Here is a 24,766-nt window from a genome sequence, read left to right on the forward strand (position 1 = left end):
CTGATTTTTTTTTTTTTTCTGAGACAGGGCTCTGTTGTCCAGGCTGAAGTGCAGTAGCAGGATCATAGCTCACTGCAGCCTCAAACAGCTGAGCTCAAGCAATCCTGCCTCAGCTTCCTGAGTGGCTAGGACTATAGGTGCTTGCCACCACCATTCCCAGCTAATTTTTTTTTTTTTTTTTGAGACGGAGTCTCGCTCTGTCGCCCGGGCTGGAGTGCAGTGACCGGATCTCAGCTCACTGCAAGCTCTGCCTCCCGGGTTTATGCCATTCTCCTGCCTCAGCCTCCCGAGTAGCTGGGACTACAGGCACCAGCCACCTCGCCCGGCTAGCTTTTTGTATTTTTTAGTAGAGACGGGGTTTCACCCTGTTAGCCAGGATGGTCTCGAACTCCTGACCTCGTGATCTGCCCGTCTCGGCCTCCCAAAGTGCTGGGATTACAGGCTTGAGCCACCGCGCCCGGCCCCAGCTAATTTTTTTAAAAAGTTTTTGTAGAGGTGGTGTCTTGCTATATTGCCCAGGCTGGTCTTGAACTCCTGGCCTCAAGCAATCCTCCACTTCATCCTCCCAAAGTGTTGGGATTGCAGGTGTGAGCCACCGTATCCAGCCTCTGATCTTTATAATATCTTTCTTTCTACTACTTTTGGGTTTGGTTTGTTCTTGCTTTTCTAGTTCCTTGAAGTGCATCATTAGGTTGTTTCTATGAAGTCTATTTTTTTGACATAGACATTTATTATTATAAACTTCCTTCTTAGTACTGCTTTTGCTGTAGCACATAGACTTTGGTGTGTTGGATTTTCGTTTCATTTATTTCAAGAAATTTTAAAATGTCCTCCTTAATTTCTTCCTTGATTCATTGGTCATTCAGGAGTATGTTGTTTAATTTCCATGTGTTTGTGAGTTTCTGAGGTTCCCTTTGTTATTGATTTATAGTTTTATTCCATTGTGATCAGAAAAGATGTTTGATATGATTTCTACTTTTTTGAATTTGTTGAGACTTGTTTTGTGGCCTAAGTTGTGGTCTATTCTGGAGAATATTCCATGTGCTAATGAAAAGAATATGTATTCTAGCTGGGTACAGTGGCGTGTGTCTATAATTCTGAATACTTGGGAGTCTGAGGGGAGGATCACTTGAGCCCAGGAGTTTTGAGTCCAGTCTGGGCAATATAGCAAGACCCCATCTCTAAAGAAAGAAAAAGAAAATGAAATATGTATTCTGAAGCAGTGAGTGAAATGTTCTGTAAATATCAGTTAGCCTTATTAGGTCTAGTCTGTAGTTTAATGGCAGTGTTTCTTTGTTGACTTTCTATGTGGATGATCTATTTATAATCGAGAGTGAAGTGTTTTGAAGTACCCTAATATTATTGTATTGCAATCTGTCTCTCCTTTTAGATCTAGTAATATTTAACTTTAGGTCCTTGTGAGTTCTGGCATGGCTTGCATATATATTCATAATTGTTATATCTTCTTGCTGAATTGATCCCTTTATATAGTGACCTTCTTTTTGTTTTTTGATAGGTTTTGATTTTACCCAGCTTTATTAAAGATACTTTCCATAACCGATCATGGTATTTAAGCAGGACATGGGCAGACAATCGTTAACAGTATTTAACAACTTTCAAACTCCCTTCTTCAATGGACTACCAAAAATCAGAAAGCCATTATCAAACCCTATGAAGTCTTCATTTGATGCTCTGTACAGGGAAAGTTTAGAGTGAGGGTTGAAGAACTTTTCATGAGCCAACCATGACTTTCAGGAAGTGAAATGAAAATGGGAGAATTTATCTGAAGATCCACGACCTAGAAAGAGAACCGCTGCTCTTTTGAGGGGCACCATCTCAGTGGCCTCACTGGAAAGTCCAGGTTGCCTGACACACTGATAACCAATTATTGAGGGTCAGGTCCCAACAGGTATCTCGGTTTAAGGGAGTTAAGTCTGTGCTAAAGGTGGAAAGAGAAAAGAGGAGGACATAAAAATGAATTTGTTTTTCCCTCCTTAAGGCTTTCGTGCTACAGTGGCTGTAAGTGTCAAAGCCAGGAAATCCCTCCTTGTGGGAGCCAAGAGGAAGTCTCTCAAAACTAGAAGCAAAAGGTGTTTTTTCCACATCAGTCTAGTTTTGAAGACATTCTATTAGTAACATATGCTCCTTCCTCAAAAGGCAACAATGAAGTGTTCTGGTGCTAACAATATAGCTTCTCCATTTTTATAAAACTTGATTAAAATAGTATTTCAAACTATACAGTCATCAGAGGTACACAGTTATTAAAAATATACACACTTCACTTGGCATCTCCAACACCTTCAGCTTTCTGTGCCTGGTCTGTTTTGGCATCTCCATGTTGTACAAGGTTATTCTCCTCCTTGCCAATATCAGCTTTACCCTTTTTCCGTTTTTCCCTTTGGGTACCTTCTCTGTCTTCTTTGTAGGGGCCCTTTTAGGCTTGGGCTCTGGCTTTGGAGGAGCAGGTTTAGCAGACAAGCTTGCAGATCTCTGTGATTTGTCCTTCATTCATCTTGGTTTTATCTTTTTTGTTTGTTTGTTTGTTTTGAGACAGAGTCTTGCTCTGTTGCCCAGGCTGGAGTGCAGTGGTGTGATCTTGGCTCACTGCAACCTCTGCCTCCTAGGTTCAAGTGATTCTCCTGCTTCAGCCTCACCAAGTAGCGGGAATTATGGGCGCTCCCCACCATGCCCAGCTAATTTTTCATATTTTTAGTAGAGATAGGGTTTTGCCATGTTGGCCAGGCTGGTCTCAAACTCCTGACCTCAGGTGATCCACCCGCCTCAGCCTCCAAAGTGCTGGGATTACAGGTGTGAGCCACCCAGCTAGTTTTATCTTCTTTCATGTCCTATTCAACCTTTCTCTTGGGCATGGTGATGATGGCAGTGGGATGTCGGTGCTGGGTGCAGAATGTAGCACCACACGGCCTCTTGTCAGTTCAGGGGACATCTCACCTCTTCTTCACACTACTTGATAATCTTTGATTTGTAGTCTGTTTTATCTGATACAAGTAAAGCTATTCCTGCTCGTATTTTGGTTTTCATTTGCATGGAATATCCTTTCCATTCCTTCACTTTCAGTCTGTGTGTGTTTTTATAGGTGAAGTGGGTTTCTTGTAGGCAGCATATTGTTGGGTGTTGTTTCTTAATCTATTCAGCCACTCTATGCCTTTTCATTGGAGAACTGAGTCAATTAACATTGAGTGTTATTATTGATGAGTAAGAACTTACTGCTGCCATTTTGTTGCTTTTTTCTGTTTGTTTTATAAGTCTTCCCTTCCTTCCTTTCTTACTGTCTTCCCTTGTGGTTAAGTGATTTTCTCTGGTAGTATGTTTTAATTCATTGCTTTTTAGGTTTCTGCATTATAGTTACCATGAGGCTTACAGAAACATCTTATAGATATAAGAAATTATTTTAAAAAGATGACAGCTCATCTTAGGTTACAAAAAAGAATATAAACAAACAAAAAATGAAAAAAAACTCTACACTAATTCTGTCTGCCCCACATTTTGACTTTTAGTTGTCTCAATTTACATACTTTTATATTACCCATCTCAACAGGTTGCAGTAGCTATTACTGTTTTTTTTTTTTTTGAGATGGAGTCTTGCTCTGTCACCCAGGCTGGAGTACAGTGGCGCGATCTCGGCTCACTGCAAGCTTTGCCTCCCAGGTTCACGCCATTCTCCAGCCTCAGCCTACTGAGTAGGTGGGACTACAGGCACCCGCCGCCACGCACTGCTAATTTTTTGTATTTTTTAGTAGAGACAGGGTTTCACTGTGTTAGCCAGGATGGTATGGATCTCCTGACCTCGTGATCCACCTGCCTTGGCCTCCCAAAATGCTGGGATTACAGGCGTGAGCCACCACACCCGGCCTCTATTACTATTTTTAAGAAATTTCTCTTTTGGGCTTCATGCTAGAGTTATGAATAGATTGCACACCACAATTCCAGTATTAGAGTATCCGAAGTTTGTCTGTGTACTTAATTTTACCAGCATGTTTTATATCTTTAGTTTTGTTTTTTCTGAATGTTAGTGTTTTCTTTCTTTCAGATTGAATTCCTTTGGCATTTTTTGTAAGACAGGTCTGGTGGTGGTGAATTCTCTCAACTTTTGTTTGTCTGGGAAATCCTTTATCTCTCCTCCATAGTTGAAGGATAACTTTGCTGGATATAATATTCTTGGATGACAGTTTTTTTTTTCTTTTCTTTTAGAACTTTGAAAATTTGTTCCCTTCCCTCCTGGCTGTATGATTTCTGTTAAGAAGTCTGTTGCAAGATGAATGGGAGCTCCTTTATATGTTACTTGCTTTTTTCCCTCTTGCTGTTTTTAGGATTCTCTCTTGTTCTTGACTTGACAGTTTATTATTTGCCTTGGAATAGTCTTATTTGGGTCAAATCTGTTTGTTGTTTTCTGACCTTCCTGTACCTGGATATTTATATCTTTCTCAAGTTTTGGAAGGTTTTCTGTTATTATTTCTTTGAATAAGCTTTGTACCCCTTGCTCTTGTTCAATTCCCTTGAATACCAATAATTTTTTTAAATTTCATCTTTTGAGGAAAATTTCTATATCTTATAGGTGATCTTCATTGCTTCTTGTTCCTTTTTTCATTTTTCTCCTCTGAGTGTATTTTCAAATAGCCTGTCTTCAAGCTAACTGATTCTTTCCTTTTCTTGATCCATTCTGCTGTTGGTAGCCTTTAATTAATTTTTCAGTTCAGCAAATGTATTTCTCAGTTCCAAGATTTCCACTTGATTTTTTAAAAAAATTATTTCAATCTCTGCTAAATTTCTCTGATAAAGTTCTGAATTGATTTTCTCTGTTATCTTGGAAATCACAGAGTTTCCTTAAAATTGCTATTTTGAATTCTTGGACAGACAGCTCAAATACCACTGTTTTATTAGGACCAGTTACCGGTTCTTTGCTTTGATTGCTTGGAGAAATCATGATTCCCTGTTTGCTGCTGTTTTTTGTGGACGTACATCTGTGTTTTTGCATTGAAGGATAGTTATGTATTCCAGTCTTCTCTGGATTTTTTTGTTTTGTTTTGTTTTCATTGGATGTATTTTCTTAGAGGTTCTTTACTGCTAGCTTGCTGTCTCCTTTTCTGCTGTAGTTGTTGGTACCTTGAGCTCAGGTTCACCTTGTCTCTAGTAACTGCTTGGAATGCTGCCCTTCCTGAACTGGGTTGGGGGGAGTCCTAAAGGGGATGTCCCAGCAGTGTGGGAAGACTGGCTAGGGTTTGTGTCCAGGGGACCAGCATGTGCCTGCTGAAAAGCCACTCTGATTTGGTGTCTCCTTTTGTTGAGCTATAGAACAGAGTTTCAAGAGCTAGAGATGGTAGTCCCACCTCCCCCTCTTTACCTCTTTACCTCTTTCTGTCCTCTGGGATGTTTCTCCCTTCAGGCACTTGTGATGGATTAAGGCAGGGACAGGTCTCCTGCCAGGGAACCCAAAATGGTGGAAAAGCTGGTTGTCCACCTCAGCCTCACTTTTCTCAGTGTAGAAACAGTGAATTGGGGGAAAATTTCTTTGCAGGCTTGGTGCCCGGCAGAATGGGGGGAGGGGTGTTGTAGATGTGGAAGTTGAATTCTCTTACTGTCCCCTCAGAGCTGTGGCCCCAAGATCTGTTTCATCTTCATATGAGAATTCTGGAATATTCCTGGTGATAATGTTGGCACTGTATATTTACTTTTGGTTTTCAGGTGCAAGTGAAGCCAGCTTGCTTCTATGCTACCATTTTGGAACCGGATTATTGCATGTTTTTAAAAAACTTTATTTTGAAATAATTTTAGATTCACATAAAAGTTATAAAATTAGTACTGTGTTCCTGTGTACTTCCGGCATCTCCCAGTGATAATCTCTTACAGAATAACTGTAGTATAATTATTGAAACTGGGAAATTGACACTGGTTCAACATCAGTTTAACTAAAGTCAATACTAACTAAAGACTTTACTCACATTTCGCTAGTTTTTACCAGTGTGCCTATGTTTTTCCTTGGTGACTAGTCCTATGAAATTTTAACACACGTATAATTTGACATTGTACGTGTGTGTGTGTGTGTGTGGGTGTGGGTGTGTAGACAGGTTCTCATTTTGTTACCCAGGCTGGAGTGCAGCAGTGTGATCATAGCTCACTGCAACCTGGAACTACTGGACTCAAGTGATCCTCCCATCTCAGCCTCCTGAGCAGCCGGGACTATAGGCACACCACCCTACCTGGGTAATTAAATTTTTTTTTTTTTTTTGTGGAGATGCGGTCTCACTATGTTGCCCATGCTAGTCTTGAACTTTTGGCCTGAAGCAATCGATCCTCCAGCCTTGGCCTCCCAAAGTGCTGGGGTTACAGGTGTGAGCCACTGCTCCCAGCTGCATCGTGTTTTTTTTTTTTTTTTTTTTTGAGACGGAGTCTTGCTCTGTCGTCCAGGCTGGAGTGCGGTGGTGCAATCTCGGCTCACTGCAAGCTCCGCCTCCCAGGTTCACACCATTCTCCTGCCTCAGCCTCCTGAGTAGCTGGGACGACAGGTGCCCGTCACCACGCCCAGCTAATTTTTTGTATTTTTAGTGGAGACGGTGTTTCGCCATGTTAGCCAGGATGGTCTCGATCTCCTGACCTCATGATCCATCTGCCTCGGCCTCCCAAAGTGCTGGGATTACAGGTGTAAGCCACCGCGCCTGGCTACATTGTGTATTTTCAAGCAAGGGAGTACCATAATTATGCCTGTGCTGTAGAAAGGTAAATCCTGGCAACAGAGGAGGATGAATCAGAGGTGAAGCTGGAGACCTAGAAGTGATCTGAGGCCATTTCTGTAATCTCAGTCAGTGCACATGAACTGGACAGTGACCTCAGGGATGCAGAGGCAGAAGATAGATTTAAGAGGTGTTCTCCAAGTAAAATTGATATCACTCGCTGAGTGATTAGAGAGAGGACTCCAGGCAGGAGGCCACAGGCAGGTGTTGTCTACCTTGTGTTGTCAAGCTTTAGCAGCTGAAGCAAATCCACTCATGCGTTCATTTTTAATACCTCTGAACACCAGTCACTGGCCTCGGGTCTGGAGATGTAGTGATGATGTCAGTTACTTTGCCTCTAGTCTTTATGGAACTCACAGTCTAGTGGGAGACAAGCCTTAATCAAAGACTCATCCCAATAGCTACATCATTACAAATTGGACTAAGGCTATGAAGGACAACAGAGGTTGTCATGAAAGCATGTAAGGGAAGCCAGCCTAGTGTGCGGTGTCAAGGAAGGCTCCCTGAAGAAGTGGCATTTGAACTGAAATTTAGGGCCTGAATTCTCAGAGAGTGATGTCCTGCCCAGCAGCACCAGCATCTCTTGGGAACTGGTCAGCAATGCAAATTCTCTCTGTTTTTTTTTTTTCTTTTTTGAGACGGAGTATTGCTCTGTCGCCCAGGCTGGAGTGCAGTGGCACAATCTCGGCTCACTGCAAGCTCTGCCTCCCAGGTTCACGCCATTCTCCTGCCTCAGCTTCCTGAGTAGCTGAGACTACAGGTGCCTGCCACCACACCCAGCTAATTTTTTTGTATTTTTAGTAGAGACAGGGGGTTTGCCATATTAGCCAGGATGGTCTCGATCTCCTGACCTCATGATCCGCCTACCTCGGCCTCCTATAGTGGTGGGATTACAGGCGTGAGCCACCACGCCCAGCCTTTTTTTTCTTTTCTTTCTTTCTTTTTTCTTTTTTTTTTTTTTTGAGACAGAGTCTCACTCCGTTGCCCAGGCTAGAGTGCAGTGGCACAATCTTAGCTCACTGCAACTCCGCCTCCTGGGTTCAAGCAGTTCTCTGCCTCAGCCTCCGAAGTAACTGGGATTACAGGCACTCCGCCACCACGCCTGTCTAATTTTTGTATTTTTAGTAGAGATGGGGTTTCACCATCTTGGCCAAGCTGGTCTTAAACTCCTGACCTCGTGATTCACCTGCCTCGGCCTCCCAAAGTGCTGGGATTATAGGCGTGAGCCACTGCACCTGGGCAGCAATGCAGATTCTTAGGCCTCACCCCGACCCGGGACTGGAATGGGAATCTGGAGTGGGCCCAGCAATCTGTTTCTAACAAGCCCTCCACGTGATCCTCATGTCCACTCAAGTGTAGGAACTCTTGATTGTTAGGACAAGGAGGTGCTCATTAGTCAGAGGGGCGAGGGATAGGTGGTCTAGGTAGAGGTTACAGCAGGTGAAGAGAAAAAAACCCTTGCTTGGGAATGAGCACATTTGAGGGACTGCCGGTGTGGTTGAGGCAGAGGGAGCCGGGGGAGGGTGGCAGCAGAGAAGCAGGGGAGGGCCCGTGCTGCAGCCACAAAGACACCAAGGACTTTGGTCTTGGTTCTAAGAGCACTAGGAGGCAATTGGAGTGTTCTAAGCAAGGAAGTAACACAAGGAGATCAGCATTTGAAATGATTATGCTGGTTGTTGTGAGGAAGACAGAAGGGACCACAGTAGGGGTGTGTGTATGTGTGTGTCTGTGTGTGTGTGTGCGCATGCATTGGATTGAGACATGGAAAGAGAAGTGGTGCTCATACAGTGGTCACATAAAATCCCTCCACCCGGGAATCCTACAATTTAGTGTGAAATTCACGTGATTTGCGTAAGGTTTTCTACGCAGTTCTCCAGTAGCTTGCAAAGCATTGGATTGTTTGACAAACCCAAAGGCTCCATTCTTGTAGCTTGCATAGGCCCAATAAGAAAATCTGTCATCCAATCTGTGCTAACCCCATTGCTCTCTTATTTTTCAGAATTCCCAAAGTCAGAAATACTTTATCTTGAAGGGAATGAAACAAAATAGCACCAAAACAATGCTCCCAAAGGCAACAGCACCCTCTCAGGCAGTACCAAAGCCAGGTGAGATGCTCCTCCTCCCTGAGCGTCTGTGCTCACTGATGTAGCTTTTGCACAGCAGACAGTCAGGTCATTGTGCATGGCTTCAGGTCTCAAGAGAAAGGTGCTTTAAAAGCTGATCGTGTTACCATTGCCACTTCTATCTGATTTGTGTCCGTCATCCAGGCAACAAGCATTTACTAAGTGCTGACTCCTGTGCCAAATGTTGTAAGCATTCTCATATATATCACATCAGCAAGCATTGGCTTATACGTTTTAACAGTGGATGACCTTAATTTGGTGCTCAGCATGAATGGAGATACTAGACAACTGCAGTGAGTTCAGAGAATGATTCCACTCATGTCACTGTGGGACAGCAGGGCCCACTCGACAATCCAGCTTTTCTTAAGCCTAGATTCACATTTCCTGCGATAGGTGGCAGCAGCAGCAAGACTTCTAGTTCCTAAACCCTGAAACTGGGAAACTTGCAACTTTGCAGGAGCTGAGGTTTTGCTTAGACTTGGCTTGACTATAAATAGGATGTGCTCAGCACTCCTTGTCTGCTTATAGGAGCAGGGAGAGAGCATAATTGCCGCCAGCTCTTATACTTTAAAAGGCTTCGAGTGAAACCGTTTTGAGATGTTTGACAGCATGCTTGTGGTCAGTGTTTCTGACATGACTTGTTTTTTCTCAGTTGCCGTATCTGTGTCTGTCATCACATCAGGTGTGGTGGGTCTGACAATATTCATGAGGTAATAGTGAATTTCTGAGATAGCTTCCGAAATTAGACTTTTATATCCACGATAAAGAGTATTACAAACAAAACAATATGAGCTTTTTTTCTATAGGCTCTGTATTTGGGCAGCAAGACATTCATGCTAGTGTGAACTAATACAAAACACAATGACTTAATTTGGTTCAACGTAACATTCTGGAGGATGACGCGCTGGGCACACGGGGAAACCCGACCCTGGCTCCCACGGCATCGATGATCTGACAGGGAAGACAGACACTGAACAGTCATGGGGTCGAGGGTGCTCATTAAGAAAGCTGGCTGACCCTGGCCACCAGTTCTCAGTAGGAGGTTGAGTGAGGAATCGTGAATGGCGTGGAAACTTTTACCTTGAATGGTGGGAAGAAGAGAGACTCTTCAATAAAATACAGGAGTAGAAGGACATGTGGTGTGCATGTGTGCTATTCTGTGTGTGTGGTGTGTGTGTCTGGGGGGAGTAAGTGGTCTGTGGTATGTGTGTGTTTGGTGTGTGTGTTTCTGTGGGGGGTGAGTTGTGTGTGATGTATGTGTTTCTATGGGGGGTGAGTTGTATGTGGTACGTGTGTGATGAAGGTGGTGTGTGTGTGTGTGGTGTGTGTGTGGTGTATGTGTGGTGAGTGTGTAGTGTGTGTTGGGAGGCGAGTGCTGTCTGAATGGCAGGGCTGTGGAAACCATTTATTTGTCAGTAATTTGGAGCAGCAGTTACATGCCGAGTACTCTGGGGCTGGGGGTAGAGTGGTGTAAACACACCCTTTTATTTCGTAGAGCCTACCATGGAGTTAATTTCCCAACTAAAAGTATAACGCCAAGTTGGGGTATGTGCAGTGCTGGGGAAGTGCAGGCTGTGTGAGAGACTCTGCAGGGAGGATGTTGGGTGTTCAGAGAAGCCTCTCCAGAAGGTGACGTTCCAGGAGGTCTCAAGGCAGAGGAATTGGCCAGGGCGGAGCGGGGCCGAGTGACCCACGGGGCCATGACAGGGGAGACATGGGCAGGAGCCAGCTCCTGTCCTGCCTAGTGGGTACTGGTAGGCATGATGTCTACAACATGCCATGATACACTTATTAAAGAACATTTAACATAAAAAGATCAATGTCTCCATCATCCCCCGGTAGCAATTTTTGTCATATATTCTAGTCCCTGTCCATTTGTGACAATACATTTTTATATCATTGTGTTCATAGTGTATGCCCCACTGTACTTGTTCTCTTGACTAGTGTTTTGTTTTGATGTTTCTACATATTTTGTTCTCTTGACAAGTAAATGTGTTTTGATGTTTCTACATATTTTCTAGTTACCAGTTATAGCAGTGATATCCTACTCCATTAAAATATATTAACGTTGCGCAGTTTGTTACGTTTTTCATTTGATTTCTAGGTTTGTAGGGGTGGGTCTTACAGTGTGTGAGGGTAGACTGTGACGATGAGGTTCGGGCAGGGCACGGGGCTGTACAGGGCCTGGGGAGCCCCTTGGTGGAGGGAGGCTGCATCCCAAATGTGTGGCCATAGTGTTGCCTAGCTGTGGAGGCAGGTCAGTTTATAAGCTCAGATTTTTCTGCTAAATTGAATTCAGATGACTGGCTAAATTGCTTTTTGTGATACCCTATCATTTGGAATATATTTGTAAATCAACTTGCATTCTTATAATTCCTATGTTTAGAACAATAGACTAGGGGTTGCCAGTAGAGTCTGTCGAAGATATTAAGGCAGTATGAGACTGGAATGGGGGAGGCGGGACTGGTCTTCAAATGTTGGTGGCACGAAACGCTGGAATCCTCATATTTGATTAGAAATGTATGTAGATGACTTGCTTTTAGTTTTCTACACATTCTCTTGAGTAGGTTGTGGAATTGTTAAACCATTTTGCAAACTCAAGTTATCCATTCTTATGGATTGATACACGGATTTTCTTATTGCCATATCAAATATATGAAAACTTCATTACTCTTATCTGTTTACATAAGAATACACACAAATCACTCACATGCATGTAGGCAAATACATACACACACATACATGCTGGCACAATTGGACAAAAAGCCAAGGATTAAATTCAGCGGAGTTTGGGTCTTGGCTTCACTGTCACTGAGTAAATTTGGCATTTTCTCTCTGGCGTTTAATTTTTCCACCTCTAAAAATATGGATAATAGTGTCTAACTCACAAGGTTGTCATATGGTTGATGATTAAATGAGATAACACCCAGCAAAATAGATGCTCATTTATTGCTAGTTGAAGCACCTAAATGTAATGTCTGCAGCTGGCTTTTAACTTCATTTTGATATAAAGTAGGAAACTTTACATATTAACCTCTTTAAAGGCAAAAACTATAAACTCATACTTATCAATCAACTTCAGGTTCTTCTAAAGCACTGATCTCAAGCTTATTAAATACAGATGGCTGGGCCCCACCCCCAGAAAGTCAGTTTATCTGGGTGGAGCCTGGAAATGTACATATTTGAAAAAAGGTCTCAAAGTGCTAGTTCAGGCACCACACTTTGAGAACCACTGTTTTAAAGCTACATGCTTGCTTTCACGGCCCTTTGAAAATGCATTTTTAAAAATGGAAAATAAATGCATTTAAAAACAATGGTATTAATAACGATAAAAAATCATGTTATTTCTGCTTGAGGAATCTACAAATGGAATAGCTCTTTCTCCCCTTCAGATGAACTGATGGATGGTGTCTGCTGGGAAAAGTCTTTAATCCGACCCTGGAGATAGAGCGATAGAGTTCACACTCTCACCCACTCTAGCCAGACAGGTACCTCACAGAGCAATGCTGAATTTCTCCAGGCTACAGTAGTATTAGTTGGAGATGCTGCGGGGATGCCTTGTTCTTTCCATTTTACAACATATTGCCATTTTCTTTAACATTCTGAATTAAATGGTGAGTGACTAGAGGGTCAGGGTGGGTTGTGTTTCTCTTTCTCTTCCTAGACCCTAGCCGATGTGTGGCCTACAATGTTTGCTGAAGAATGGATGGTTGAGAGAATGGTTGCTTAGAAAATGCTTATACCAAGAATGTTTAGGTAGAACACACAATAGGCTCCATTTTCAGAACTAGCCACATTTGGCCCTTTGGAATCTTCATATTGTAATTGAAGTCTCACTAGCTTTTATGATCCCGCAATTGGTAGAAATTAGAACTAGAGGAGACCAGCAGGTCACCCAGACCATTCTCCCGCTGGAAGAGGATTATTCCCTGCAGTGTAGTCTGTGGCATTAGGAGGAATTACTTTTCATATGATTATTTTTTTTTTCATGCTGTCTTCAACTAAGTGTTTCTTGAATTGAATCACTTTGTATTCAAGTAATAAAATGCACAACAGGCAGTGCATTTCCGGGTGATTATCTTACTCCTCAGGTGGTGTAATAAGGCATGAGGCCAAAGCCCTGGCATGCCTTATTGTTATTAGGAAGTGAATTTATGGGTAAAATAAAGAGAACGGTTCTGTGCATCAGCAATCACTGCAACAAGGAATGCAGTAACAGTGGATGTTCCCCACGTGCTTAGAGAGCCGGGTAATGCGCAAGACTGAGTGTCCCCATCACACAACCCTGGGCAGCCAGTGAATTTCGGCTGCTCTTAAGGAACGTGTTACTAATTTTGTAAAAAGAGACAGGAAAGCTTTGGTCATTGACAACCATGTGAACTTGATATCGGGGAAGAGCACATCTCCTGGTTCTAGAAGAGAGAGGCTTAGTCTCCAGCCTTGGGACTCCACAGTCATGTAGCCCAGGGCAAGTCACAGGCCTGCTCTGAACATCGATTTCCTCACCTATGATATGGGAAGAAGAATAACTGGGTGTGGGAAGAGTTAAATGGTAACTATAAGTTTCATAAATATTAAGCACATTTCTTGACTCTGCGAGTCCCCAATAAATAATTGAGTTAGATAATGTATTTTGCCTTCTCAAAATTCCTCATCAGGGTGAGTTTCTTGTCTCTTAATTTCTTCAATCTTGTTTTATTATTTCAGCTACACAGATAATTCCCGTCACCCTTGGTGCTCCTTCCTGGCCAAAATGTACACATCTCCACTTCCCTTGCACACACCCTTGACTTGTGGTATCACACTTGCCTGTCAAGACCCTGGTCCAAATTAAACCCAACTTTGTGCCTACCCATGCTGCTGAGCATGGCTGGAGAAAAACACACAACCACAGGTTCGTGTCCATGAACCTCAGATGGCTCTTATAGTTCCCTGGCTGTCACTTCACTTCTCCTATTCCCCGACTTGCCTTCTCTTCTAGACAGTGTGTCATTCTGTGTCCTGTGATCTCAATCCTAAGATACTTCTCCCCAGCCTCACTCACTGCTGATGACCTGACTTCCTAGTTCAAGGAGAAAACAGAATCAGAAGGGAGCTGCCACAAGCTCCCATCATCACACCCGAGTCCACATTCTCCAGCTTCTCTTTTGTCACCATGAAGGCTCATCCTGCTGCTTGTCCATGAGATCCCATCTCCATTGGCCAACCGTGGGAACCAGCAAAGCTCATCTTTCTCTCCTGCTGCTTTTCTCTTTGCCCTGCTACTAGGTTGCGGTCACAAGTGTTCAAACACGCTGCTGATTCTCCCGTCTTGAAGAAGAAATGTCTCCCGAGACGTCATCACACTGTCTCTCAGCTCTACTGTTTCTCCCCCTTACAGCAGAGTTCTTTCCAACTGCTGTCTCTATTTACTGTCGCTCGTTCTCCTCTTCACTGTTAAGGAACTCACTTAACACAAATTCCCCCAACACTGTTACTATCAGGGTCCTCGGTGGTGCCTATAGGGCTCACTCAAACCGAAGCCCTTATTACTGTGGCATTTGACACTCACCATCAACCCTCCTTCTTAGAACTTACTCTTCTCATGGTTTCTAGGACTGTGGCCTCTGGTCTTTCTCAGTCTCCTTTGCTGGTTCTTCTTCATCTCCTTCAACGGTGAATGTTGGGGGGCCCCAAGTCTCAGCCCTTTGACATTTTCTTTTTTTATACCTACTTTCTTAATGGGATTATCTCATGTCATGCCTTTATATACATGATATTTTGGCAATTCCGAAACTTTTTTTTTTTTTGAGACAGAGTCTCACTTCTATCACCCAGGCTGAAGTGCCATGGTGTGATCTCGGCTCGCTGCAGCCTCCACCTGCTGTGTTTAAGCAATCCTCCCACCTCAGCTTCCTGCGTAGCTGGGACTATAGGTGTGCACCACCACACCTGGCTCATTTTTGTATTTTTGTAGTGACAAGGTTTTGCCATATTGCCCAGGCTGGTCTTGAACTCCTGAGCTCAAGCAATCTGCCCACCTTGGCCTCCCAAAGTGCTGGGATTCTCAAACTTTTATCTTCAGCCCCAATCTGTCCCCTGAACTCAAACTCACGTATTCAGTGACCTATTCAGTATATCTACCTGGATACCCAACAGGCATCTTAAACTTGAATGTCCAAAATGGAAGTCTTGATCTTCTGTAAACCTGTTCTACCTGCAGTCTTTCCCATCTCAGGTAATGGCCATTCCATCCAACCTTTCTTTTGCATGCTGAATCAAATCTACCAGAGTATGATGGACTCCTCCTTCAGAATATGGCTGGAATCTGATCACTTCTCAATACTTTTACAAAAACCTCATGGTCTGAGCCACTGTCTTCTCTTGCATGGATTATTGCCGTAGACTTTTAATTGTCTTCATTTCCTCCCTTGCACCTGTAAGCCTATTCATGACATACGGCCAGAGGTATTCCTTTAACCCAGAGGCCAGATCATCTCCTCTGCACTAACCCCCTAAAGGCTTCACATGTCAGATATCACAGTAAGAGCCAAGCCTCACACTGGCCTGCAAGGCCGTCCTTCATCTGGCCGCCTGTTGCTTCCTTGTCCTCCTAACTGCATGGTTCCCCTCTTGGTCTCCTTTAGATCTTTGCTTAATATCTTCTATTCTTCTCTGCTCCAGTGGTCTCCATAGACCTGATTCACTTATATGATTAATTTGTTTATTGTCTGCCTTCCATTTCTACAGTATAAGATCCACAAAGTCCAATAGTTTACCTATTTTGTTCACTGATATCTGGACTCCTAGAAAGGAACTAAATAAATATGTGTTGACTGTGTGAACACATACCAAGCTATGTTTTTCACTGTAATTCTGGAAGTTTACCTCTGTAATGATTCAATTCAGTTAAATTAATCCAGCCCAAGAAAGATGTGTGTGGGATTGCTGAGGCTCTAGGGCTCCTATGGTATAAGACGTGGTGTGGTACTTACCTACAGGGCCTGCCACCCAACTGTGGCAAATAAGACGGGTCTCTAGACTGTACAGTGTAAGGCAGAGTGGGTGCCTGCCCAGAAAGGGAAAGCAAAGTACTAGCCAATGTGGATTTCTTGCACATTAAAAAAATTCTTCTTCATTTCTTCAACCCTATAAACTCTGAGATTCTTCAAATTGAAGACTTCAGAAGCATCATCTAGTCTGATTCTGTATACTTGTATAGTGCCATCCACATCCATCTATTTTTGAATATTAAATAACTTTGCGCTTGCATTTAATACATGGAACCTGGTAGGAAAACTGTGTGTGTGTGTGTGTGTGTGTGTGTGTGTGTGTGTGTGTGTGTGATGGTTAGCCAACTTAGGAGCCTCAGACAATTATGCTGTAAACTTCCTTGTAGAACTAGAACTTGGCCTTCTTAATTCATTCTTATGTTGAGAGTAGCCAAAAAGGAATGAATCAGACTAAACTTCCCCTTATTTTCTGAAACACTAATAAGCTAAACTCCTCATTGCCACAGACTGGCAGTATCTATGAGTTAAAAATCATGAAGGCATGTAACAGTGTGGTGACTGCTGAGCATTAGGCCTGCTGCAGTAGGAGCACAGCCAAGTTAGCTCTGACTGTGGGGGCTTGGGCCTGGCTGATGGTAAGTAGGACATGGCTGTGACTCTCACTGGGATATATCTGGATGTCTTGCTTTTGCCCTGCTTCCTCTAAGGTCTTTGAGTCATAATCTAAATAACTATCAAGTAAACATATTGCCTTAGAAATTATTGAAAAGGAACCACCTTTGCCAAAGGTACCCATGGGAGCAACGTCTCCCTTGGCTCACCCAGTGCTCTGCTGCTGCATCTCTGTCTTCCCCTTCCTCCTCCACCTTCTCCTTCTCTTCCTCCTTTTTTCTAATTGTGATATAATTCATATACCATAAAATTCACTTCCTTTTAAAGTATATAATTTGGTGTTATTTTAGTATATTTAATAAGTTGTGCAACTATCACTACTATCTAATCCCAGAACATTTTGTCACCTCCAAAAGAAATTCTGTATCCATCAGCAGTCCCATTCCTCCTTCCAGCTCCTGGCAACCACCAATCTACTTTCTTTCTTTTTTTTTTTTTTTTGCCCCTGCTTCTCCTTCCCGGCTGCCCACTAACCTACTTTCTGTCTCTAGATTTGCCTATTATGGACATTTTATATAAATGGAATGATATAGTATGTGGTTTTGGGGGTTTGCCTTATCATAATGTTTTCAAGGTTGATCCATGTTACTGCATGAATCCAGACTTCATTCCTTTTTATGGCTGAATAATAGTTCACTGAACAGATCTACCACTTTTTGTTTATCCACTCACCCATTGATGGAAGTTTGGGTTGGTTCCACTTCTTGTCTATTGTGAATTATGCTGCTATGAATATTTAAGTACAACTTTTTTTTGGTGGACATGTGTTTTCAGTTCCTTTGGGTATATACCTGGGAGTGAAATTGCTTGGCCATATGGCAACTCTATGTTTAACTTTTTGAGAAATTCTCAAACTCTTTTCCAAAGCATCTGTACCATTTTACATTCCCACCAGTAATATGAGAATTCCAATATCTCTGCAGTCCTGCCAATACTTGTTGTTCTTTGTTTCTTTTATTATAGCCTTGCTAATGAATGTAAAGTGGTATCTCATTGTGGTTTTGATCTGCATTTCTCTGTAACTAGTGATGTTGAGTAGCTTTCCATGTACTTACTGGTCATTTGTATATTTTCTTTGAAGAAATGTCTATTCAAATCCCTTGCCTATTTTTCTATTAGGTTATTTGTCCCTTATTATTGAGCTGTAAGTGTTCTTAATATATTCTGCATACTAAATCCTTATAAGATATATGATTGGCAAATAATTTATTCCATTCTGTGGGGTGTCTTATTGCTTTCTTGACAGTATCCTTTGAAGCACAAAAGTTTTAAAGTTTGATGAAGTCCAATTAATCTATTTCTTCTTTAGTTGCCTGTGTTTTTGGTATCATATCTAACATGTCATTGTCTAATCCAAAGTCACAGAGATTTATACCTATGCTTTCTTCTAGGAATTCTGTAGTTTTAGTTCTTACATTTAGGGCTTTTATCTATTTTGAGTTAATTTTTGTGTATGGTGTGAGGTAGGGGCCCAACTTCACTTTTTTGTGCCATTTGTTGAAAAGACTACTTTTTTTTTCCATTGAATGGTCTTCGCACTCTTGACAAGTATCAAGTAATGATAAATGTAAAAGTTTATTTCTGGTCTCTTAATTCTATTCCATTGATCTGTATGTGCATACTTATACCAGAACCACACTGTCTTCATTACTGTTGCTATTAAGTTTTGAAATCAGGAAGTGTAAATCCTACAACTTTATTTTTATTTTTCATGATTGTTTTGGCTATTCTGGGTTCCTTGCATTTGTATATGAATTTCAATATCAGCTTGTCAATTTCTTCAAGAAAGGCAGTTGGAATTTTGGTAAACATTGGGTTGAAACTATAGATCAGTTTGGAGAGTATTGCCATCTTATCCATGAATGTAGGATATCTTTCCATTTATTCAGGTCTATTTCTTTCAACAATATTGTATAGTTTTTAATGCACAAATATTGTACTTTTTGTTTAATTTATTTCTAAGTATTTTATCCTTTTGATGATATCGTAAATAGAATTATTTCCTTAATTGTATTTCCTTAATTGTATGTTCATTGTAGGTATATAGAGATTTAACTGAGTTTCGTATATTGATCTTGTATCCTACAACCTTATTGAACTTGTTTGTTAGTTCTAATAGTGTGTGTGTGTGTGCATGTGTGTGTATCTGTCTGTCTCCCTGTATTCTATATATACAACAATGTCATTTGCAAATAGAGGTAGGTTTACATCTTAGTCTCCAATATGGATACCTTTTATTTATTTTTCTTGCCTAACTGCTCTGGCTAGAACCTTCAGTATGTTTAATACAAGTAGCGAGAACAGACATTCTTGTCTTCTTTTTGATCTTATGGTGAAAGCTTTTGGTCATTCACCATTAAATATGACATTACCTGTGAGTGTTTTTTGGATGCCCTTTATTAAGTCAAGGAAGTTCCCTTCCATTCCTAATTTGTTGAGTGTTTATTTTTGTAATCATTAAAGGATATAGGATTTTATGAAATGATTTTTCTGCACTTAGTGAGATTATCATGTGTTTTTTTTTCTTGATTAATAATATGGTCTATTACATTAATTGATTTTTGTTTGGTCAACCTCCCTTGCATTCCTAGCATAAATTTCGCTTGACCATGCTGTCTTGATTTTTAAAACTATGTTGCTGGATTCAGTTTGCTAGCCTATTTTTGAGAATTTTCCCTATACTCATAAGGAATATTGGTTTTTAGCTTTTTTTTTTTTTTTTTTTGATGGAAGCTCACTCTGTCGCCCAGGCTGGAATGCAGTGGTGCAATCTTGGCTCACTGCAAGCTCCGCCTCCTGGGTTTATGCCATTCTCCTGCCTCAGCCTCCCGAGTAGCTGGGACTACAGGCGCCCGCCACCGCACTCGGCTAATTTTTTTGTATTTTTGGTAGGGACGGGGTTTCACCATGTTAGCCAGGATGGTCTCGATCTCCTGACCTCATGATCTGCCTGTCTCGGCCTCCCAAAGTGCTGAGATTACAGGCATGAGCCACCACACCCTGCTGCTTTCTTTTTTTCTAATGACTTTTCTGGTTTTGGTATCAGGGTAATACTGGCTTCATAGGGTGTGTTGAGAAATGTTTTTTCTTCTTCTGTTTTTCATAAGAATATGTGAAGCATTCGTTGAATTGTTATTTTCCTTTTCTTTCTTTCTTTCTTTTTTTTTTTTTTTGAGATGGAGTCCTACTCTCTCACCCAGACTGGAGTGCAGTGGTGAGATCTCAGCACTCTAATATCCACCTCCCAGGTTCAAGCAATTCTTCTGCCTCAGCCTCGTGAGTAGCTGGGATTACAAGCATGCGCCACCATGCCTGGCTAATTTTTGTATTTTTAGTAGAAACGGGGTTTTGCCATGTTGGCTAGGCTGGTCTCGAACTCTTGACGTCAGGTGATCCACCCACCTTGGCCTCCGAAACTGCTGGGATGACAGGTGTGAGCCACCATGCCCAGCCTTGAATTTTTCTTTAAATGTTTGGTAGAATTTGCTGGTGAACTCATCTGGTCCTGGTTCTGGATTTCTTTTGCAGGAAGTTTTTTGGTTATTAATTCAATCTTTTTGTCATAATTCTATCTAGATTTCTGTTTTTTCTTTAGTCAGTTTTAGTATCTTGCGTCTTCCTAAGAATATTTCCATTGTATCTAGGTTACCTAATTTGTTAGCATACAATTGTGTGTAGTGTTCCATTATAATCATTCTTATTTCTGTAAGGTTAAAAGTAATGTCTCCTTTCATCACTGATTTTAATAATTTGAGTGTTTTCTCATTGTTTTTGGCTAGTCTAGCTAAAAATTTGTCAATTTTGATAATCTTTAAAAGTAACTAACTTTGGTTAGTTTTTGTCTGGTTTTCTATTCTTGATTTCATTTACTTCTGCTCTAATCTTTATTGTTTTCTTCATTCTACTAACTTTGGCTTTAGTTTACTCTTGTTTTTCTAGTTTCTTAAGGAATAAACTTAGGTTAGTAATTTGAGATTTTCTTCTTTTTCAAATATAGGCATTAGCATCTATAAATTTTCATGTAAGCACTGTTTTAGCTGCATCCTATAAGTTTTTATATGTTATGCCTTCATTTTCATCCATCTAAAAGTATTTGCTAATTTCTTTTTTGATCTTTTTTGACTCATTGGTTATTTAGGAGTGTGTCGTTTAATTTCCACATATTTGTGAATTATTCAATTTCTGTTTTCATTCTGTATAGTTGGAGATTATACTCTGATAATTTCAATCCTTTTAAATGTATTGAGGCTTGTTTTATGCTCTAACATATGGTTTATACTGGAGAATGATCCATGTGTGCTGAGAAGAATGATATTCTACTCTTGTTGGTTGGATGTGTTCTTTAGTTGTCTGTGAGGTCTAGTTGGTTTGTGGTGGTATTCAGATCTTCTATGTCTTGTTGATCTTCTGTCTAGTTATTCTACCCATTATTAAATGTGGATATTGAGGTTTCTAACTATAATTATTGAAGTATCTATTTTCCAGTTTAGTTAGTTTTTGCTTCACGTATATTGGGGCTCTTGTTAGGTGCATATATGTTTATTTTTCCTTCACTTGCTCTTTCTCAAATGCTCTTCCTTTTTTTTAATATAGATCAGAGTTTCTGACATGTATCTTTCTTTCGTTTTCGTTTATTTCTTTCTTTTTTAAAAAATTTATTTAGAGACAGGGTCTCAGTCTGTCACCCAGGCTAGATACAGTGGCATGATAATAGCTCACTGTAACCTCAAATGCCTGGGCTCAGTGATTCTACCATGTGAACCTCCCAAGTAGCTAGGACTACAGGTGCATGCCACCATGCCTGGCATATATATATATATATGTGTGTATATATATATATATTTTTGGTAGAGACAGAGTCTTGCTGTGTTGCCCGGGGTGGTCTTGATCTCCTGGCCTCAAGCAATTCTCCTGCCTCAGCCTCTCAAAGCACTGAGATTACAGGCATGAGCCGCTGCACCTGGACTTTCCTTCTTTCTGAAGAATTCCTTTTAACATTTCTTGGAAGTAAGTTTGCTGGCAACAAATTCTCTCAATTTTTGTTTACTCAAGAAAGTCTTTATTTCTCATTCACTTTTGAAGAGTAATTTCATTGAGTTTGGAATTCTAGGTTGGTGGGGTTTTTATTTCAATAGATTAAATATTTCACTCTACTCTTTTTTTCCTTGCATAGTTTCTGAAAATAAGTATGGACCACACTTTCTTGTTTCTTTGCACGTCTCATAAATGTTTGTTGAAAACTGGACATTTTATTTATTTATTTATTTATTTATTTATTTATTTTGAGACAGAGTCTTGCTCTGTTGCCCAGGCTGGAGTGCAGTGGTGTAATCACAGCTGACTGCAGCCTCAACCTCTCAGGCTAAACTGCTCTTCCCATCTCAGCCTCCTGGTGGCTGAGACCATGGGTGCATGCCAGCATGCCTGGTCAATTTTCTTTATTTTTATTTTTTTTGTAGAGACAGAGTCTCAGTATGTTGCCCAGGCTGGTCTTGAACTTCTGGGCTCGAGTCTTGAACTTCCTGCCTCAGCCGTCCAAAATGCTGGGATTACAGGGATGAGCATCATGCTAGGCCCATGACATTTTAAATAATATAATGTAGTAGTTGTGGAAATCATATTCTCATCCGTTTCCATGTTTTGTTGTTGTTACTGCTTGTTGTTCATTTGTTTATTGAGTTTTCTAAACTTTATAAAGTCTGTATTCTTTGTTATATATGGCCACTAGACTCTGATTGGTTAGCTTAGTGGTCAGCTCATGGTTGGACAGAAATTTCCTTAAATGCCTGGAAACAGTAATTCCCAATTTTTGCTGAGGGGCTTTTTGTATTGGAGCATTCCTTCAACACTTAGCTGGGCCGTTTATAACTTTGTCTCAGCCTTCATTTCCTGCTTGTGCAGAGCTTGAAGTCAGTTGGAGATGAGAGGTTAGGTCCTTCTCAGGTCTCTCCCTGGGAATAGTTATAGCTCTGTGCACTGAGTGTCTTCCTAGATTCCCAAGAATATGTGGGCGCTTTTTCAAATCCCTATTGATACCTCATTTCCCAGCTTTTCTCTTGAAGCTTTTCGGTTGCCTATTATTTGCCCCGTTACCCACCTATTCAGGTTGCCATGATTTTAAACAACAATTGCCTCTGATTTCTTCTAAGAAATGCCTCTTCATGATAGGCTGTGTTCACTGAGTGAGCTCTGAGTTCAAATAAAGACAGCTTTGGGAGAAGGATCTTTCAGGGAAACATCAGGTCAAATAATGATAATTTCCTGGTAAGGAGGCTTTGACAGAGCTCCCGCCCTGTTCTGTCCACTCCGGTGACTGGCAGCCTGCTGGGTTTTCCCTGTGATTGCAGGCTTATGGTTTTCAAGGCTACATCAGAGCTGGTGGGGCGGGAGAAGGCAGGTGAGGGGGAATGGGAATGAGGCAAGTTAAAATGCCACAAGGCATGTTCTTCATATTTGAGATTCAGTCATTTTGGGAGAATAAATGCTCCCCAGATTGCTGTAAGCCTTTGTTAATTTACAGAGTTCTGAAAAAAATTGATTTCCACAATTTTTCCCGGTGTCCTCATTGATTTCATGGAGGAGAGGATTTTCAGAGGTTCTTACTCCACCAGTTTCGTTCCTGTCATCCCAGCTTTGCCTCTGACTACATGTTGAATTTATACTGGGGCACTTCAAAAAAGCTCAGAAAATCCAAACTTTCTTCCCCTTACTGCCTACCAAAGAAGTGAGTCAGTGATAGTCAAGATGTAGGTGGATTTTTCTATCCAAAATCTCTTTATTTTGCCGTTTTGAAGTTTACTGGATATGCTAAAAACAAGGAGTCCACAATGATGATTTTTATGTTCACTTTAAGAATAGTCTGAAACATCAGCAGAGCAGATTATGACTAGCATCATTTTAACACTCTCCAGCTGTCCTTTCAGAAGAGGAATAGATAGGAAATTGGCCACATTTGGAATGGATGCTTTAAGGTAACGTAATCTGTTTTCTTTTATATCACAGGGATTTAATGTGCAAAATGGCGATTATACCGGACTGGCTTAGGTCGCATCCTCACATGCGAAAATTTACACATTCGAGACCCCATTCTTCACCATGTAGAGTATATTCAAGGAATGGTTCTCCAAATATGTTCAGATCTTCTTCAAGTGAGTATTCATGAGCACATGAGAACACTAGCTGTAGACATCACTTATGTGTATTTAATATGTACCAAGCTTAGTTCAAAGGATTCACAGGACACTTAATCTTCACGATAACTCTATCAATTAGGCTCTCTTTTTATCCCTATTTTCTATATGGGGAAATTGTGACACAGATTGATTAAGCTATTTGCCTAAAAGTTACAAGTTTTTAAGTGGTATGTGAGGATTTGAACCCAGGGCATGTGATTCCAGAATTCAGTGGCTTATATATGTAAAAACTCACTCAGTAAATTAGTAGACTTAATTTTTTTTTAGCAGATTTACGTGTACAGAAAAATTGAGTAGAAAACACAGGAAGTTCCCATACACCCCCTCACTCCTACCCCCAGTTTCCCCATAATTAACATCTCATATTAGTGTGGTACATTTGTTAAAACTGATGAACCCATACTGATAACATTATTATTGCCTAAAGTTCAGAGTTTACCTGAGGGGTCACTCTTGATGCTGTAGATTGTAGTAGTTTTAGACAAATGTATAAAATGCTATGTATTGACCAGGCATGGTGGCTCATGCCTGTTAATCCCAGCACTTTGGGAGGTTGAGGCAGGAGGATTGCTTGAGCCCAGGGGTTCCAGATCAAACTGGGTAACATAGTAAGACCTTGTCTCTACTAGAAATAAATACAAACAATTAGCCAGGCATAGTGGTACATGCCTAGAGTCCCAGCTACTTGGGAGGCTGAGGTGGGAGGATGACTTGAGCCCTGGAGGTCAAGGCTTCAGTGAGTCATGATTGTGCCACAGCACTCCAGCCTGGGTGACAGAGTAAGACCCTGTCTGAATAAATAAATAAATAGATAGATAGATAGATAGATAGATAGACATCTTGGTTGCCTCCTTGTTTGGCAATTATAAGTGAAGCTGTCGTAAGCATTCGTGTACTGGTTTTTATGTGGACATAGGTTTTCAACTCATCTGGAGTTCAGTTTTAAAGGCAACAGAATTTGACGTTATTATTTTCCAAAAACATATGTCCTTCAATTTCATATATTAGTTCCTTGATTTACTCATTCATTTATTCAC

General features: G+C 41.1%; 1 protein-coding gene across 2 annotated transcripts in view; it reads left to right on the forward strand.

The window, feature by feature from the left end:
• EFCAB6 (EF-hand calcium binding domain 6) overlaps window positions 1-24,766 on the forward strand; it is a 308,815-nt gene that overhangs the window by 8,812 nt on the left and 275,237 nt on the right. For both annotated transcript variants that reach the window (XM_033233690.1, XM_033233691.1), the window contains exon 4: window positions 23,539-23,684. In XM_033233690.1, the coding sequence (XP_033089581.1) occupies window positions 23,546-23,684 (139 nt within the window). In that variant the 5' untranslated portion in view covers window positions 23,539-23,545. The remainder of the gene's footprint in view (window positions 1-23,538; window positions 23,685-24,766) is intronic.

This window comes from Trachypithecus francoisi, unplaced genomic scaffold, assembly GCF_009764315.1.
Source record: "Trachypithecus francoisi isolate TF-2019V2 unplaced genomic scaffold, Tfra_2.0 Lachesis_group14, whole genome shotgun sequence".
NCBI lineage: Eukaryota > Metazoa > Chordata > Mammalia > Primates > Cercopithecidae > Trachypithecus > Trachypithecus francoisi.